At 41.3% G+C, this 19,445-nt stretch overlaps 1 protein-coding gene across 2 annotated transcripts in view; it reads left to right on the top strand.

Moving 5' to 3' along the window:
• Positions 1-1,984: 1,984 nt before the first annotated feature.
• Positions 1,985-19,445, top strand: part of LOC139778913 (tyrosine-protein kinase-like otk) — a 67,237-nt gene continuing 49,776 nt past the window's right edge. The window contains exons 1-2 of one of the 2 annotated variants that reach the window (XM_071717052.1): positions 1,985-2,218; positions 13,346-13,645. In XM_071717052.1, coding sequence (XP_071573153.1) covers positions 2,176-2,218; positions 13,346-13,645 — 343 coding nt within the window. In that variant the 5' untranslated portion in view covers positions 1,985-2,175. Of the gene's footprint in view, positions 2,219-13,342; positions 13,646-19,445 lie in introns of both variants that reach the window. The other variant, XM_071717051.1, reaches the window with a different exon arrangement.

Below are 19,445 nucleotides of genomic sequence, written 5' to 3'. Positions count from 1 at the left end.
TCCTACAATAATATGATCTATTATGCGCAGAGCCTAAACGTCCAACTCTGTCCACTTTCAGATTTTCCCCTGTAGATAATAAATATCTAGGGCTGCGTTCGGATTCCCCACCCGAGTGCTAAAAATCCTATAGTATACATATGTTACGTGCACTACAGATTTTCAGCACCCAGGTGGGGAATCGGAACGCACCCTAAGGGTGCGGTCACATGGACTTATATTTTCCGCGTAACGCGTATCGCGTAACCAATCAGAAGCGCGCGAATATGCGTAACCAAAAATGCGAAACGCTTCTAAATTGGTTACGCGGTTACGCGTTACGCGGAAAATACATGCCATGTGACTCCAGCCTAAGATATCTCATGCTTATCTCTTCGGGAGGGGGGAGGGGGTAATGCAAAGTATAAGAAGTGATGGCGCTGAGTACTAAGCTCTTACCGGCTATAAAACGATTATTATCAATCCATATGGATCTTTAATTCTTAACTTCCCATTAAACAGGGAATCCACCTCTTAAACAAGGTATACGCGGAATGAAGGCCGGGCCGGAATCAAACTACGGACTTTTGAGTTACTATAATTACTCGCGCAGCCACAGAACCACCCATTATCCTCAGTTATCCCACCGCCGTAGAGTTAGCAGACAAATTAAATATTTTTGAATTATTCTTTTTTATATAATTTGGGAATCTTTTAGGGAAGTTTAGAAAAATTAAATAATAATTTTTTTGTTATTAACAAAATTTTATCGAGCGTCAAGTTAGCAGATAGCAACTATGTTTAATGTGTACAATGAATATTATAGAATCGATTGGAAATCATTTGGGGATTACATCTTCGTTGTAATCTTTATTTGGGAAAAGTCGCTTTTTTATAATTTAAATAAATCTTCGGGTAATTATGAAGGAAAGTGGCTTCCCCTCACCGATTTAGCTAAAACTTAACAAATATTGTGTATTTTGGCGTGTTAAATTCGAATATAAAAGTTAAAATCGTCGCTCTCAAATGGAACAAAAGTTATCAAGTGTTATCAATTGTCAAAATTGACAGTTGTGGGATGAAGAAACCTACTTATTTTCTTCTATTTAAAAGTACACATGTAAGCGGCGAAGTCCCTCCCCCGCATAAAAAAACTAATCTAACTCCAAGCCTACTTCGAAAAACCTGAAATTAAAATTTGGTCGAAATAGGCTTGGAGTTAGATTAGTTTTTTCTATCAAATTTTAATTTCAATTTTTAGAAATAAGCTTGGAGTTAGATTAGCTTTTTTTATGCGAGGGAGGAGCTTCGCCTGTGACGGAGCCTCTCTCCCGTCTACATATGTACTTTTAAATAAAAGAAAATTGAAGATTACATATTCTTCGGATTCCCCCGATTGATTATCACTGTCGCAGTCACAACATAGATTTTTATCAAGAGAGCCGCAAAAAAATATCAAAATTCGGAAAAGACCCTATTCTGAATAATTATCGGTTTTTATTATAATAGTATATAGTATATTTTAAATTTCGCGCACTTTACGTCATTGCGCATGCTCTCTCTGATGCTCACGTACCTATAAATTCAGTCAAATCGGTGAGAAAGCCGACTTTTCCCAAATAAAAATTATAATGAAGATGACATCCCCAAATGATTTTTAATCGATTCTATTCATAGTACACATTAAACATAGTCGCTATCTGCTAATTTGACATTTAATACAATTTTGTTAATAACAAAAAAATATTATTACCCAAATGTTTAAATAATTTTCCTAAACTTCCCTAAATAATTCTCAAATTATATAAAAAAGAATAATTCAAAAATATTCAATTTGTCTGCTAATTGGACTACTCTACAGGGGTAGTTATCCCTTAGGGGTGACCGACAGGTTGCGTTCTCTGGTGGCAACCACGGGCAATCGCGCTGACTGGCGAGGCGAACCGAGTGCGTCCAGGGGTCGCTTCGCGCTGGCGTGGGTTCGTCCGCCGCAGTATCGCGCGTCTCTTCGTGCTGGTCGTTTCTCGTTCGATCTTGTCTCGCGTGTAGTACATCGTAAAGTTACCAGACGTAAAAATGATCGCGACGTGAATTCCACCACGCGGCCACGGGGTGTTTCTCTTTCTCTCTGTCCCTCGCGCGCGCGATAGCAATTGTGTACACATTATTCCCGGCTGATCTGCGCAATCTAGGAGGATGCGGCGCATCGCGGCTCTGCTGAGCTTGCTTGTCTGCGTGTGTAAGTACCGCACCGAACGGAGTAGCGTAGAATGTACACCACAGAGCTCTTCCCTCCCTTCCCACTGACCTTCCCGCGGGTCTGTCTGCCCGTCGGAATGAATCACGCGGAGGAAAGAGAGCCGATCGAAGTTTCCGTAACGATGTCTCCTAGCTTCCTCTCCCCTTTCTCCCTCTTTCCTTTCTCGCGATCCCGTGCCGATCGTCTCGCTGATTCCGGCCCGCTCCGACCGGTTACCGCGCGCGGTCTCTTCCCTCTTCCTTTTTTGACCGTCCGACGTTGTAATTACGGCTAATTGAGTTCGAATCGCGCGCCCTGGCTGACCGGACCGATTTGAATTCACAAAGGAAAAAAAAGGAGAGAAAAATCGGAGGGCGTTACGGAGCGGCCACGAATCAGGGTGTGTGAAGTTGGCACCCCTACTTTAAAATTCTGTAGTTTTGATTAGAGTTCCAGTTTCTTTTCGAAGAATATAGAAGTATTTTTATGTTTATAAAAAGAGTTCACGAATCATCCCTTTGCCCTCGCGCGGGCGATTATCCTACAATCGTCGCGGATTTTATGGCGCTATTGATTCGGGGATAGACCGGACCCGTTGATTCGAAGTTACGCCGGTCGGATATCGCCAAAGGGGCGGAAGGGTATCATTTCGTGCGCGAAGAAACCGCGGGGGTATCTGGCGAATGCATCGGCACGATACGGTAAGCGCGATACGTTACACCGAGAGCATTGTTACACGCTCGATGCACGCTGTTATTTCGCGATAAAATCGCGTAACTCGCCGAGTGAAATATTTCCGTCGTTACCCGACTGCTTTTTGAGCGTACGATTAACATCGTCTCGAGTGATGCATAAAGAGATTTCGGAATGTCCTGCAAGACCCTTTTGATCCCTTCGCGTGCGTCAGAGAAACTATTCTTTCGTAAATGCTTATTATTTTCACTCAAGTCGCGCTTGTACCTCGCGTGAAAGGCATTGTATTATTTTGCGCATAATTGCTTGCATGTCGATTATTCTTGTTGGCACTTTATAACGACTGTTTTTAACGCGATATATACTCTCTAAATCTCATAGAGTAATATATCACTAATACATTACAGTGATTGCGATAGTCACTCCAAAAGAGAGGGTTGTCACTCTAATTTGAGTAAATGCGGGCACTCATAAGATAGGAGTGAATTTTTTACTCAAATTTTTAGAGCGGCTGCTCTACCGGAGTGATACGATCTCACTCTAAAGCTGTAGTGAATCACGATTTACTAGGCCGGTATTCATAATCAAATCTTATTTCAAGACCGTCTTAAGTAATATCTTAAGATGCTAATACGGCTCTGTGATTGGTCAATGACATTTTAAGATTGTACTTAAGATGGTCTTAAATATAAGAACCGATTATGAATACCGGCCTAAAGATCGACTGATAAATGACTAACAGAGTGAAATTTTCTACTCAAAATTGTAGACATAATTCACTCCTACAGACACTGATCTACTGCACTCGAAAAGAGTGCCCTTTCACTCAAATGGAGTACAATTTCACTCCAACTTATAGGGCGCAATTTTACACTTTCTTACAAGTGGCGAATCACTCGAAGTGCACAGGCTCAATTTTCACTTTTCGTTACACTTGCATTTCACTCGTTTTGAGTGATATTTTACTCTTCGACTTTTAAAGAGTAGAGTATTGCGGAATGTTAGCAAATATTGCTCGCATTCCGTACAAAAATGACAAATCGGGAATTTGTATGCTACTCTCCCCTCAAACTTCCATCGGTGTCATCGAACTCATGAGTGAGATTAAGAATTATTTCAAACGTTGTGTTCTAGACCGCGAATTTAAGAACCTGTTATCCTATCGTTGGTTATCATTCTCTATCAACTATCTCGGCTATCGCGCCGCCTTTCAGACAGGATGAAAAAAGGAATAGAAATGAGGGGGAAGGTCACAACTTTCTCTCTGCAACGCAAATTGAAGAGTTACGAGGAAAAAAAAGAACCTATTCTCTCATCTAAATCGGAGCTGGCCAATTTGCGCCCTTCTCGCGGATCCTCCCTCGATTCTCACGAGGACTCGACGGCGAGACAGGATCCAAGTAGTGAGGAAAGGATGCTGCCACTCTCCACCATGACGGTGGTTCTCCTCTCAAAGAGGAGGAACCGGTTCGATAGCCGCGCACACCTACACGAGAAGCGACGAGTGTACGCAGACTCGGCGCACATTGCGGGGAGAGAGGGGAGGATGGTGGACGGAAGGGGGAGGTGGTTGCCGTGCGGTATTACGTAGGTATATACATATGTACCCAATATCGGCCACCACCGAAGTTAAGGGGGAGAGAGGGGGCGAGACAGGGGGTGCGCGCAATGTATGAGATAACCCTCGAGTACGCTATGGTGCCCCGTGGTTGCTACCCTTCGGTAGATACCCCTCCCCCTTCTCTTCTTCCCTTCACCTTTCTCTCCGCTCTTTCACTCGTCCCGCCCAGGCTGCGCCACTCACCGGGCACCACTTGGCCATTCATCTTGGTCCGGTGCTCCTAATTACACGTCTCGAGTTACGGACGAGAAACCGGGACCGCAGGAGTTCGGGAGACGTCCCGTGCCTCTGAAAGGAAGATAGGGGGAAGCAGGGGACACGTCGGAGCACGGCCCCCCGCGTCGCCCGCTCGCGCGATCATCGTCCTCTTCTTGTTCCCCGTGCGGTGATGAGGTCCGGACTCTCTTTCGCTATCCTCCTGTCTCTGTTTCTCGCCGGCTCGTCTACCTCCCTCTCCCGCGAACGACGACTTTTTTATACCGCTCGTCACTATGGGTCCTTTGTACGCGGCCGGCGCGCGCGTTTATTTTATACGCCGAATGTTAGTCAGCGCGCCGCGCGATCGGCGATTACTCGCGGCGCGTTTCGCGTCTTCTTCCCGCTCGCGAGTTATTAGCCACTCGCTCTCGCTCGTACGTTCTTTCTCCTCTCGTTGCGTGACGTCGTAAGCGTACGCGTGTCTCGCTGCAGGGAGCGGCAGAGAGGGAAAAAGAGAGAGAAATCATATTAGCCCTTTGATCCCTTGGGCTGCTGAAACGACTCCGGAAAGAAACAAAGAGAGAAAGAGAGGCTAATAAAGACGCGGGTGGCGCGTAACATGTATAAAGAACGAAACCTACGTTCTTTTTTTGGAAACGCCGCCGCTGCGCCGCGCCGCACCGGTCGCCGACACGCCGCACGTACTCGGACGTGTTGCGACCGTTGCGACTGTTCTTGCGACGCGGATACGCATAGAGAGTACGTGCAATTTCAATCCAATTATTTCTGAGCGTCTCAAGAACTCGCCGCGACACCCTTTACATTTCTCGCACGTGTTTGACGCAAATAATTACATTCGCGATACTTTTAAAAATGTTTTTTCCATATTAAGCAGAAACTGAAAAGACTACAAAAGACTTACGCCTTTTAAACAGCAAAAGGAGACGTTGCACGAACGCAGATAATGAATTACACGAGCGTCTGACGGCGCGGATTCGAGATATCGAATCGATGTTATCTAAGGGATGCACGCCCATCGGACGGCGCAATTTTCTTGGAAACAGAACTCCTTCATCCGGTGCTTGTCGTCCCGTCGGGCACGTGGAACTGTAAGATAAACTTTCTATCGTCCGAGATACTGAAATTCCGGCTCGTCTTTCGGCAGGAAGCACGCCTCTCTCCCCGGCGTCTTTTCCCCTCCCGGCCGCTGCGCCGTCGATTGCGGGGCCACGGCCCACGGCAGCTCAAAGCGCGTAAAATGCCTCGCCGCGAACGCAGGCGTTTGATGACCTCCGCGATAGCGCCCGGGAAGCGCGGATAATATATTTTGAAGAGCGAGCAAAGGGAGAGCGAAGGCACCCAATAGACGACGGCGGATTCTTTGAAATTTGTTCGCTCATATTGTCATTATGCGTACTCTGAAAATGGCACACTCGCATCAGATCTCTCTTCCTTCCTCCCATCGAACGAATTCTCCCTTTGACCGGTTCCCGTGAATGGAAATCGCGAACAAGATCTGGGTTCCCTTTCTTTCTTGTATTTTTTTTTTCTATCGAGCGCCCTGTGCACAGCAGTTGCGGCACTTTGCAGCGTGGTAACTTTGTTCCCGATCGCTTTCGCGATTCGTTTGACCAGCAAAGAGTCGAATAAGGAAATAGAAAGATTGTAATATTAAAACAAGTATAAAAATTGTTACTTAATACCGCGGAAAGAAATTAATTAACTTTGAATAACAGAAAATAATGACGATTTTTCCTTTTGACGGTATGCGACTGCTTATTTATCCAATCTTATATCTCATATCTGCGAGTTAAAAACAAATTCCGTGTTTATGGCCCGCAAAGGACGTATCTAATTGTAAGCTTCAAACGGCGGATTCTTGAAAATAGAAAACAACAGTGCGTGTCACAATTGTCTTCGTCGTTCGGGACACGTCGTTGTCCGTCTCGTTTTACTTCCCATTTCTCTCGTTCATGCTTCCCCAGGGCAAGAGCGAGCGGTTGCATTTTACCCTCACTAAAAGGGCGTCAGTGTTCGCCGGGTTCTCGCGTTTCCTTGCCTTTGCTTTTTTTTATCCTCCTGTACTTCCCGTTTTTCTTTTTTTTCTCTCTCTCTTAATAAACGCGTCTTATGTATGCGCGTCCTGTCTCGGCTCAGCCTCTCGGGAGCAGCGGCTCTCAGGACAAGCCTCAGAGCCGCGAAAGCGTCCTGAGAGCGTGAACTGTTTATGGCACTCGGAATGTCTAAAAGGTGGTACGGTGAACACAATTATTTGCGCCCAACAGCGCCAGCGTCTTATATAAAGACCGTAACATATTACGTGAGACACTCGGGACCTTCGTGAAAAACCTACGGCGATTCGTGCGCGCGGATGATGCGAGGGGATGTTGAAGGATCGGTTAAGATACGCAAGGTGGCGAATTTTTCTCTTTTTCATGCACACGCGAGTTTCGTCGTAAATGATGGCTCACGCATAATTCATGTCCGCGTGGTTTACCAGCTGCGAGCCGCGTGATAAAGTGCGCATTCTACGTGCACGCAATGAATTATGTATTCGCGTGCATTACATATATCCGCGCTAGGAGCCGTTCTAATTGATACAGGAAGTTTCTACTGCAAGGGGGAGAGAAGCGTTGCGAGAGTCTTTTGGGAAATTAGAAAGGCTCGAAGAAAAGCTCGATATATAAGTGTTACTATTATTATTCCGTTTGTGTGTGTGTGTGTGTGTGTGTTAGCAGATATTTATATAATAAAAAATTCACTTAAGATATAATCGCATTTATCTGTGAGTTTTGCATATGAGCTAATTGTTTGTTAGTCATAAAGTTTAAAATCGATATTTAAGACACATTGGATTAACTAGATTAATAGAAAGGAATGTCCATGCAATCTGTACAAACATGTACCATAATGATATATCAATATTGGCGAACCAATTTGATTTCAGATGTTCTATCAAAAGACTGACTGTTATTAATGTTCTAATCCTAGTACGGGGATGCACTTAAGTCGAATTGTCATTTTATCCGATTTAAAACTTACTACAGATAATTTTATGGAAATGCGTAAACTTTTTAACGGTTCCAAAGGCAATCTTTCGATAAAAGGCTGTCATTACTTGGGTCGCGTATACACATCGGGAAAAAGATTCCGTAGCATAACGAGCCAAATTCCGCTTCTACCGGCACGAACTTTCTCCCTTCTAGACCTATGACGTCTGGAAGAGGGACCGTGCGCCATGTACCACGAATAATAATCGAGAAGTGCTCCGATGAGAGAGACTCGTGCTCGCGAAACTACCCTAGACGGCTATGAGAAAACAACCCCTTGCGCCCGCGCCGAGACGAGTTACTTTCTCGTCGCTTTCGATTCACCGGAAGGAGTCGCACATAAGAGAAAGACATTTTATCATTATCTCATGATGCCCTTAGAGTTCTTAAGGGATTAAAATCAGAAATATCTCGATAGTATCGCAATATATTTAAGTTTTTTTATATAACAAAGTTACAATTAAAACAAAGTGATATTTTAATTTTACTTATACTTATTTCAAATCATAAGATATTTTTAAGAATAGCCATGAATACAAGATATAATGAGAGATGCTTTCGCTTTCATTTAATTACAAGTTAATTACTGATTTTTATTTTATTTGAAAAGTTCTTGTAATTTTGTTTAATTACCTAGCCGCGTAAGAAGGAAGGGCTGAGCTGGAGGATCAGGCCTCCCAAAAAGCGAGAAATAGTAGATAACAGTTTAGCGTATTAAGAAATAAATAAAAATTGAAAACACAAATCCTATATAAGAGCAAAGAAAAAAGAATTGAATATTTGGTATAGTTCAATGATATAGTAACGAAATCCTCATCTCACATTTCATTTCTATAGAAGTAGGGTTATGTGGGGGTGATGTGCAACACTTTCACGCGTTGCTCGGCAAACATATCCAAAAATCAAATTCTTGAATATATCATGGCTGTATAATGTAGAGGAAGGAAAATACTAAAATTCTGCGTGATTAGATTTTCAAAATTTTAAATTTTTCCAAAAAATTTTTCGAGTTTTCAAAAACGTCTGTTTTAGCATTTTCAAATTTTCTTGGGGTGATGTGCAACACAGGTAAAATTAAGGTAAAAAATGCATGAATATCGACATCAATCGACTTAAATGTTAAATTTGGGCTTCTTAAATACAAATTAATCGAAATCTGGTAAACAAAAAATTTCACTGTGTTGTAATCGACCTGAAAAAAAAATCATTTTTTATTTGATTTCTTATTTATTTATCGCTTAAAAATTAATATAATGAAAGGGAAAACGCAAAAAACTTTATTTTTTATCATCTGAATCGCAGTTGTCACAAGTAAAATAGTTGCGACCTTGCATGTCGACACATTTCACATCATGTTGCACATCACCCCAAACACGCTATTTTGCGCGGACTGGCGTGACACCAACACAATGTAAGAAAATCACAAAATCGCTTTGGATTATCAAAAGTACTTGAAAAACTAACAATATAAAAATATTTACCTATGACCTAGAAAAACAGTCTACCCCCCCCCCCCCCCCCAGAAAAACAGTCTAGCTACGCCCATGTACCTAGCTTAAGGTTGCCACAGACCTGGAAAACCGAGAAAAGTCATGGAATTGGTCAAGGAAAACCTGGAAAAATCAGAGAAATATAGCCTGGAATTTTAAACTTTGCTCACAATTTCTACAAATGCTCTTAGATTATTTTTAAATGCTTCTAAAGCTTACTTATAATCTTTCAAATATTATATTTAACATTTAGTCAAATGCGTTCAAAACTCGCGCACTTTATAAGTCATTTCTTACGTGTTACTATGAGGAGACAAGGAGTGTTACTTTTGAGATGCTCTCGCGTCTATTTCTTTCATCTATTTCGTCTGCCCCTGCTTCTTCTTACGATATTAATCAACAAAATAATTATCTATATTTTATTCAGTGCTTTTATTCAATCACCCTTTCCCTTATAACTGCATTCTTTTTTCAATATTTATTAATTCCAATATTTTTGATAGCCTGAATTTGCATTCAGGATTATATTAGTTGCTTTCCATTTACACTCAAGTGATCTGAGTCACTCAGTTATGTGAGTATTTTATACTCAGGTAAGATATGTCATTTTGTATTTACCTGCTTATTTTGGTGACAAAGCTATCGCATAATAATACAGGTCCATAGACTCACTTTTAATATGAGTTTATTAGATTCATTAAAGCACATGGTCTCGATTGTGGATAAAAACTCGGTTGAATCTCACTTGCCAGCATGCAAAAAGAACGTGCATTTAACTGAGTTATGACGTCACAAGTGAGAATTATCTGAGTTTTTATGTAAATGGAAAGCAACTATTATATTATATTACTAAACTTTCAAGGTTGTGTTGCTTCTAATAAAATAAGCTATCTTTCCTGCAATTCCTGCTTCTGAACTCTGCTTCTGAAATAAAATTTAAGATTACATATCATGGAAAATTCTCCATTATTGTCTGCAGAACATAGAAAAGTCAGAGAATTTTAAAATTCATTTTCTGTGGCAATCCTGCTAGCTAAACGCGATTTTTTGCCAACTAATCGTAAAACAGCTCTTGGTTAGACAGATCTGTAGTATTCACGAGGCTTTGGGTCTTCTTCACTTCTTTTGAAATTCATTCATTCACGTTACGTCAACTGTTATTCTACTACCAGTTGACGGATTCTACGTGTCATCATGTAGACGTCGGACATGCGCAGACACTCAGCATCGAGCAGTATAGTCGAAAAATCGGATCGCTTGTGTAAACGTTATAAAGCGGCGCGGCTGCAGCTGTCGTCGGTGCGGAGAAGAGTAAGAGAAAGGAGAAGGAGATGTTTAGCTCGGGGAGGAAGCCAATCTCGAGAGTAGATCGTAAAAGCGGTCGTGTTTACCCCTCGGGGAGGTTTCACGACCGGCAACCAAGACGACTGGCGTAAACGCGCATTCTTTTTTTAGGATGCAACGCGGCTTTTTCTCCCGTTTTTCTTTCTTTTGCTGATAAAGATTGACATCGAACCACGTTTGGAGATAACGCCTAATGATCGCGTTGAAAAGGCGCGGTACTGTCATAAAGCCTGCCGCATTAACTGAAACTCTCCTGATTTCTCATCGTAATCAGGGAACCAACGAATGATAAGTCAACGAAATTTTTGGGGGACCATATTTTGTTAGCCTTTTGAGACCAGAAAAACGGCAATTCGCCTTCCAGCGAGACGGTTCGAAATCAATTCTTTGATATTGCGCGCGCATTGACCGCAAACTTGGCGCAGAAATGCATGTTTTTCACAGATTCGTGTAATAATTATAACAACTGCGTATAACATCAATCAATACTGACCATGTAACCGCTGTGCAAAAATTTTACAATTTAACGACAGTGAGCCCTATTTCCGATTATAAATGTAGATTTAGGCGAAAAGTTGGTATTATTAAATAGCAAGTTGGCGTTATTAAATCGAAGAAGAATTTTTCCCATAAAATTTATGGATATGTGAATACGCGTCGCTTTTCGACAGTTATGAAACTTAAAGTCATAGAACATACATACCGCGGCGGTATGAGACCAAAGGAAATACCTGGATCCACAATTATAGATAGGGAGAGACTGGCACGGAACGCGCGAAGATAAATAAAAGAGCTAGGGGTCCCGCGCTCTCTCTGATAGATTTATGACCATGCATTATGGTTCCCACAGTGCACGACGGTTAAACTATATAGTGTTCAGGATCGCCATGGGACATTTGTTATTAGTCGGAATAAATTATGCCGAACGTTAGAGAATATATCTATTATACTTTATATCCAGTAAGACGACATTTGGATGCGCCGTAACAACATTCAGAACAATTATGAATGTTAGATTTAAACGTAGCAAATAGAAATAAACCGACTTGTGAGCGATTTGAACGTTTTGCGTACTCTTTAATCAAATCACCGATTTGTCGTTTACTACGAACGATTGAAACTCGACGCGATTGGAGATCGAGGACAGATCTTGTGTAATCCCCTGAAATTTAAGCGTGAAGTATACGAGGGGCGTCCAATACACAGTAAAAAATTTTGTGTCAATGGAAGTCCACTCTCAATTTTGTGTTAAAATAACTCATTCATCGTGTTATTTTTGACATTTAGAAATGTTATAAATGTCGATATAACATTTCTAAATGTCAAAAATAACACGATGAATGAGTTATTTTAACACAAAATTGAGAGTGGACTTCCATTGACACAAAATTTTTTACTGTGTAAGTAATGCAACACATTGCTTTTCTCATTCAAGGTTTGTTTTATTGCCGTTTTGCCGTTTTGCCGTATTGCAGTTTTAAATACACATCATATTTTTCCCCAATGCTTTAGCTATACAAAAATCTGTTTTTCAACATAATCTTTATTCAATTCTATGGCTTTACGCCACCTAGCAGTAGCATTCTGCTGGTCTGCCTCTCAGCCACTTTCTTACTTTGGCTACTATGACTTCCTTGTCGTTGCCATATCTCTTCCCGCGGATTGCATCTTTCAGAGCACCAAAGAGACGAAAGTCAGAAGATCCGAGCTGTAGGGTGGACTGTCATTCCTCACCTAGAGTGGTACCGCAAGAGCATACAGGCTCTCACATCTAGGTGGCGTAAGGCCATAGAATTGAATGGAGATTATGTTGAAAAATAGGTTTTTGTAGCCAAAGAATTGAGGAAAAATATGATATATTTAAAACTGCAATAAAACGAACCTTGAATGAGAAAAAATGTGTTGCATTACTTATTGGAGTAAGCCCTTCGTATATGTGTAAATGTAGTAATGGACGCGATACGATATTTCGCGATCATGACCGCGACGGATTAATTATTCCCAGACACTTCCATAGACGCGGTAGCGTTGCGTAAACGAGAGATCGATGGTGTACGAGAGACGGCAAACGGCACGGGTGCAGTCAGCGTGCGCGTTACACGGTGCAACGTACGTACAACGTGTTGCTGGCCGGCGGCCGTGGCGCAGAGAAACACACCGATCGATTTTCGCCCCGGTACAGAGGATTTAATCCACACCGATGCGACCATTGTGTGTATGCAAAACCCGCGCAACGCTCGCCCGGACGTAGACTGGTGAATCACGAACTTATACGTGTGTCATATTGTACATTTATACCGGCCATCTAGCCTTTTTTCTCATCTCCCTTTTTCGGTACTCGACGAACAGAAATATCGCTTAAACGCGCGATCCTCGTTGCGGGCATTTTGCTCCTGCACCGAGTACTCGACGCCGCTCGTTCAGCGTCTCTTTGTACCTCCTGTGATCGTTCAACGAAATTGGACACATGTGTACTCTTTTCACCAACAATCGCACGAACGATGATACGTGACTCAATTGCACTTCTGGTCGCTCAAACTTAGTCTTTGAAAAGAAGATTATATCACGGAAACTTTAATATTTATTTAAAGAAATAATTTTTGTACCTCAGTATAGCAACAACAAAGTCAAACAACGATTTTTGGCCGATTTTGAATATGTCCGATGTTTGCCGATTGATCGATATTTTATTGTTATAACAAGACAATATTTCTTTTTTTTTCCACAGCAGTACCTGTCCACGGCCAAGATGGCGATCTTTACTTTTCGGTGAGCCCTGCGGAACACTCGGTTGTCGAAGGACTTCCGGTTCGCTTGAGATGCGAGGCTCAGCCAAGCTCACACGTCAAGTACTCGTGGAAAATAGATGGACAGCCGCTTGCTCCCAGTCCGCGAAGGCATCAGATCGAAGGCGATCTTTATATCACTAGGGTCAATCGAATCTTGGACAGCGGGAACTTCGTTTGCGTGGCCACACACGAGGAAACCGGCTATTCGATTGAGAGCTCGCCCGCCAAGATCGACGTTCAATGTAAGACTTGTTATTCAGATATCAGCGCATATTTGCGACGTATTGTATAATTATGCTGGCTTGCTTTTGATTTTGTAATTACATTTTTTTATCCGTGTTTCAAAAATTTCGCTTTTTATATATTACCAATTACAGCATCGTACGTGACGTATAGTAAATTTAAAATTTGTTGTACGTCGTACGCCTATTGCCATTAATTTTCATACATTTGATTACAGTTATCACACTAATTTGTAAAGATAACGTATATTTATATAGTGTATTAGACAGGTATTTGTTTGGGTGAAATTGCAACAGAGTCATTGTTTGAAATGTCATATGTACAAATTTTGACGGCACTAATTTCAATTAAGGTAGTCGTCTCGTCAGGGCATGTATTAGATAAAGTTTTCGATTTCGGATTTTATATCAAATTATATGATCAGCTTTGCAGTCGATTTTTTCTGTGGCTCCTTACCGACTATTTACTCTAGAAAATCGATCTCGAAAATCACAAATTTTGCATTACTTCATACAGACGGCCAGAAAAAGAAGGCTCTATCACGGTTTCAATCACATATTTTCGCATTTTTCGATTAGATGAAGTGAGAAAAAACATTGCTTTTTGTACATTAGATTTCGAAGAATCCGATGCAACCATAAAATATATAGTTTACCGGAGATTTTGCTGCTAATTTTTTAGTTTATTTTAGTGAAAATGCGGTAATCGAGCAGACATTTTTTGGTCGAGGTGAGGTTGGGAAGACTTGGCAACGCCGCTGGCTAATCACTGTAGTTGCAGGTTATGGGGCTCGTCTTTCTTAGCCGAATTGGATAGTGATTGACACCCCTGTTATGCGTTTTGAAACTCTTTCTCAGTAATTGTCAAAATTCAATCTATTTTTCTCACTTGTAACCTTTCTCGACGACTCGCATGATCAGCTGATCAAAACGGAGTCAAATGAGAATAATCACAGAATTTGGAAAAAGTAACATACTTTGTCACGTATGAAATTTTACACCATAATTCATAAAATTATTTTTCCCTTAGCAAAAATTGCCTGAAATATATTTCTGAACGTGAAAACCTACAAACAGTCACATGACTAGCACGTAGCGAGACGCCTGCCTTAAGTGTTGCAAAGTGGGAAAATATATGAATTTATTAAAGCTCGACGTTCGTGAAAAATATAGTGCAAATTAATATATTATTACAAAACATATACACACACACGCACATACATACGTGTGTAAATGTTCTGTCTGATAATGAACGCTCGAACTAGCTTCAGGTTCGTATCTATATTCAATGAGACAAAGAGAGGTACCAGGTGATATATTCAGAGTAAAATTTTATCTGGAGACACGAATGATTCAATAATCACGTTTTAATAAGAGATTAATTGGGAATATCAATTGTGAGAAACGGAATGATTATTTCCGTAAGATCCGATGACATGAAAATGGATTATTGTGATTAATTTTTACAAGTAACTGGACGCAATAGAAAATAATTACTTACTCTATCATTGCTCCGTCATCATCCGATGTCTTCTAGGCCTCTTTCATCTCTCAGATTCATTCGTTGCATTCGTAAAACACAACACTTATGAGAAAACGATTAGTTACAGTGGCGCGTACTAATTGCGAAAATAGGATAATCGCATGGCACTTTGTACGACACTCCGACATTAATTGCACGCAACGCGCATTTTATGCTGTTGTACGTTCGACGGAAGAATAACATGAAAAAAATATGAAACTTTATGGTTTACTTGACGCTCAAGAATTTCGTTAATTAGTACAATGAACGAAATCTCAAACGGTGCAATATATTTCAAATGCTATAAAACCGTGAAATATTATACATATTGTTAATAAACAATATATCACGGTTTTCAAAGCGACGATTACTTATCGAAGCAAATACGTTGCACGATTCATTTAAAGCAGGAATTACTTGAATCATTCGTAATTCGATTATTCGTCCGTGCTCTTAGTTTGAAAGTAATGAGTGAGTTATGCATCAGTGTAAAATTTAAAGCGCGAGGCATATTGGAACCTAACAAATATCGTTATGGAAGTTATGTCAGTTCGAGTCTCACCGTGCGAATATAGCGCGGCGACTTTGTATACAACGCTTCGTCGCGAAAACAAACACGAAACTCAACAACAAATCTCACTGTCACAAATCTCACAAATCTCACAAATCACTGTTAAATGTGTCCTGAAATAAATGTACGCTAAATATTCCGTTTCTTCTATTTCAAATTAATTACCAAGAAATATGGGTTCTCGTTACTTAAATAACTCGAACTATATATTATTATGCATTATCAATCCCAAAACGATAGGCAAATTACATTTCAATCAAATATGTATATCCGAATCCAAGCACTGTCAAAGAGATAATTCGTCTATAAATATCGCGAAACAGTAATTTATAATTTTTTCTGTCGTTCCCTACATACTCCTGCTCAAAACCGCACGAAATATTTGCTTCGAGAAATAATCGCTGCTTCGATACATTTATGAATCCGCGAAACGAATCGTAACTCTTTATTTTAACATTCGTAATTACGTGCTAATAATCGTGAAATATGATGGTGTTTGGCATGTCTTTTAACATTTGTCATGATCGCGAAGAGAACGCGAGAGATAAAAAAAGGCGACGGTGTAGCCCATTTCGCTCGTTACCTGGCTTACTCGCGTCGTCACGTCGCGCGAATGATAACACAGTGGTTTGTGTATGCGACAGCGTTCGTTACGAAAACAAATACTAAGGTCGTCCAATAGACACGTTCGTCTCTCGCGAAATATTTAAAATATTATGAAATCAATATCGATCAAATATTCCTTGTCTCTCTAATCAATTTTGAAAAATAAACTGCTATATATACGCTTCGTTTTATAGTCTCATCAACGTCGTCTGAGGCAATGATTAATTGCGTTCAATTAACGAGCGCATTGGAATAGTTACTTGCATCGTAACTGACAAGAGCATTTGCTTCAATAGTAATAGCAGTCGATACATAATGTGTTGGTCGATATTATACAGATTTTAATGGCAATTTTTAAAATGGTCAATAATTACTTTATTTTAAAATAATTATTAAATCTATTACGTGAAAGGTAAAATCTATTTGGACTTGGACTTTAACTCAGGTTTTTTACGTAATCATTCTCTTTTGATTCTCTTAAATCATCTCCGGAAAAAATTATGGGATCGAAAAACTATTAATGTATATACACACGTATAATCTTCTCTCAAGAATCGATTATATCGAGTCGTGATAAACAAAACTTTCTTTAAACAAATAGTTGGGCACCTTGTTGCACTGCAATTGGATTCGTGTAAGTTAATTTTGTACAGTCGCGCTCACATGTCTAATGCTGCTTGGCTGCCGAACATCGAATTAGAGCCTCCGCACAAGACTTTCGTATAGTAACGTAGTGTAACGAAACGTGGGTCAACGCACATAAAACGTATCGGTTACAGCGTTATATGTCAATACGTTTCTTGTGCGTTGATCTACGTTACGTTACTATACGAAAGTTTTGTGCGGAGGCTCTATAACCGATATGTTTCTTGTGCGTTGATCCATGTTAAGTTACGCTACGCTATCATACGAGAGTCTTATGCGGAGGCTCTTATTGTTAGTGAAATTTGACTACCGGACTCGGTATTAATATAGCTAATATCGTTATTTATTCGAGTGCGCATTAATTGTGCTACCATCCGCCCGGAAACGTACGAGTTAAACGTTTCTCTCGAGAGTTTCCAGAACGAAGCGAAAATCGACGAGTCGTAGTATAGCGCGCGGCGCACGGCCCTCATAAAGTATGCACTCGCTATTCAATGATGCGACTGCACCGGTCCGATAAACCGATATAATCCGCCGTTCAGCCAGCACCGTTGCTTAGTCAACAAAGGGACGCGAGGCAATGGTGGACCTTGTCATCATCGCCCGGGGGACCCAAGAGAGCGAGAGAGAGAAAGAGAGAGAAGGAGAGAGAGAGAGAGAGAGAGAGAGAGAGAGAGAGAGAGAGAGAGAGAGAGAGAGAGAGAGAGAGAGAGAGAGAGAGAGAGAGAGAGAGAATTGAAGAGGGGCTCGTCGCCGAAGCAGCATCGTCGCCACACTTTTTAATCGCCCCGTCTCCGCAAAAGCGTACATCAAACGCCTCCATGTGCAGAAATTACACGGGCCGAGCAGAGTGAAACAGATGAGCGATGGAAAGAGTCGGGTTCGAGAGGTAGAGGGAGGAAAACGATAGGGGATTTCCGCGAGGGGTACGGGCCGCGCAGAGGAAGGCAGAAATCGATTCGTGACGGTTCGAGTTACCCCTCCCCCTGCCTCTCTCCAATTATTCGCCCGTGCGACATTAATTAAGCAAGATAATTTGCTCTCGAACCGTGCGCTGCGCGCTGCCCACGTCCGGGTCCACGGCGACCGGGCAGAAGTGCCGTTCTCGCGTTCACATTTTAATGATTCACGTATACGCCCGAGGTTTGACTCTCCAGCTGAAAATATAATTCCGCGGATGTGTGTGTTACGAGAGAGAGAGAGAGAGAGAGAGAGAGAGAGAGAGAGAGAGAGAGAGAGAGAGAGAGAGAGGAGGAGAGTCAGAGAGCGACGTAAGTGGAAAGCGTTTACATGTACGCCAAGTCGTCCATCTATATATAAGCATTTTTATGCGCATCCGAAACGCAGAAACGAAGTGATGGGATGCGAAAGTTCGAAAAAAAGAAAAAAGAAATAGGTAAAACGGAGATACATCGTCGGCGCGCGCGAGTATACGAATGAGTAATGAAGAACTTTGCAGAAAAGTACATATTAGAACACTAAAGAGGATGGAAGAGGGTGATGCGAGAGGAGACGATGCGAACAAAACGAGAAAGGGAAACGGGTGCGGGTGCGTCGTTAGCGTACCGGTGGCGACTCATTATCATGTATCGCTTCGTAATTATTATTACACGCAGCTGCCAAAGCTACCGGCGACGACGTAGAGTGCGCCGGGCGGATGTAAGTGCATTTAGCGCACGCTTAATATCAGCGCGCCAATTTCATTTAGTAATTGCAATAAACATGGCAGTATTGGCAGCGATAACGACGATGTCGCGTTTCCTGCGATGCTCTTTGTCTTTGTCTCACATTGCTTTGAGAGTTTCGTCTAATCAGTGAAGTTTTTTTTAATGAACGATATATACGCGTACGGGTGCAGCGAATAAATGTACTTATCGATATTAAAATAGCAAAAATATCACGATTCGTTAATAACGCATCGCGTTATTTTCTGCTGTTTTAATATCGATTTAAAATGAGAGACCAGACATCATATTGGTCGTGCATTGTATGAATCGTTTTCATCGTTTGAGACTTTAATTCATATTTGATTATTTTAATCTCGTCGCGAAAAGTATAACGCACCGACAGTTTCAAATCGAATAATTCGCGCGCGATCAACGTACGAAAGAAATCCAATTCTGCAAAAAATCGGGAATTTGCCAGTGCGAAGAATAAGTGCAGTATAATAATAAATCAACGTACCGGTCAAAATTATACGGAAATTCCTAATTTTTCTGCGCTCGTGAAGAGCTGAATTTAGTTTAACGATGACACTGACGGCATATCCAATTGCTAATTAGCTCATGTCTATTATTAACGTGGTATTCTCGCAGCGATTATAAGTTACGTTAGGGTAATTGTCCGCGAAATATGAATATTTGCATAAAGGATTTTGCATATGAAAAAAACGATTTTATTTATTTATTACTAGCTGGTTACCCGGGCTTCGCCCGGAAGTCGTTTTAAGAAAAACG

Source organism: Temnothorax nylanderi, unplaced genomic scaffold (assembly GCF_030848795.1).
Source record: "Temnothorax nylanderi isolate EJ_2023f unplaced genomic scaffold, tnyl_v1.0 TNYL_tig0201_pilon, whole genome shotgun sequence".
Classification (NCBI taxonomy): domain Eukaryota; kingdom Metazoa; phylum Arthropoda; class Insecta; order Hymenoptera; family Formicidae; genus Temnothorax; species Temnothorax nylanderi.
This window is presented reverse-complemented; position numbering and strand designations above follow the sequence as displayed.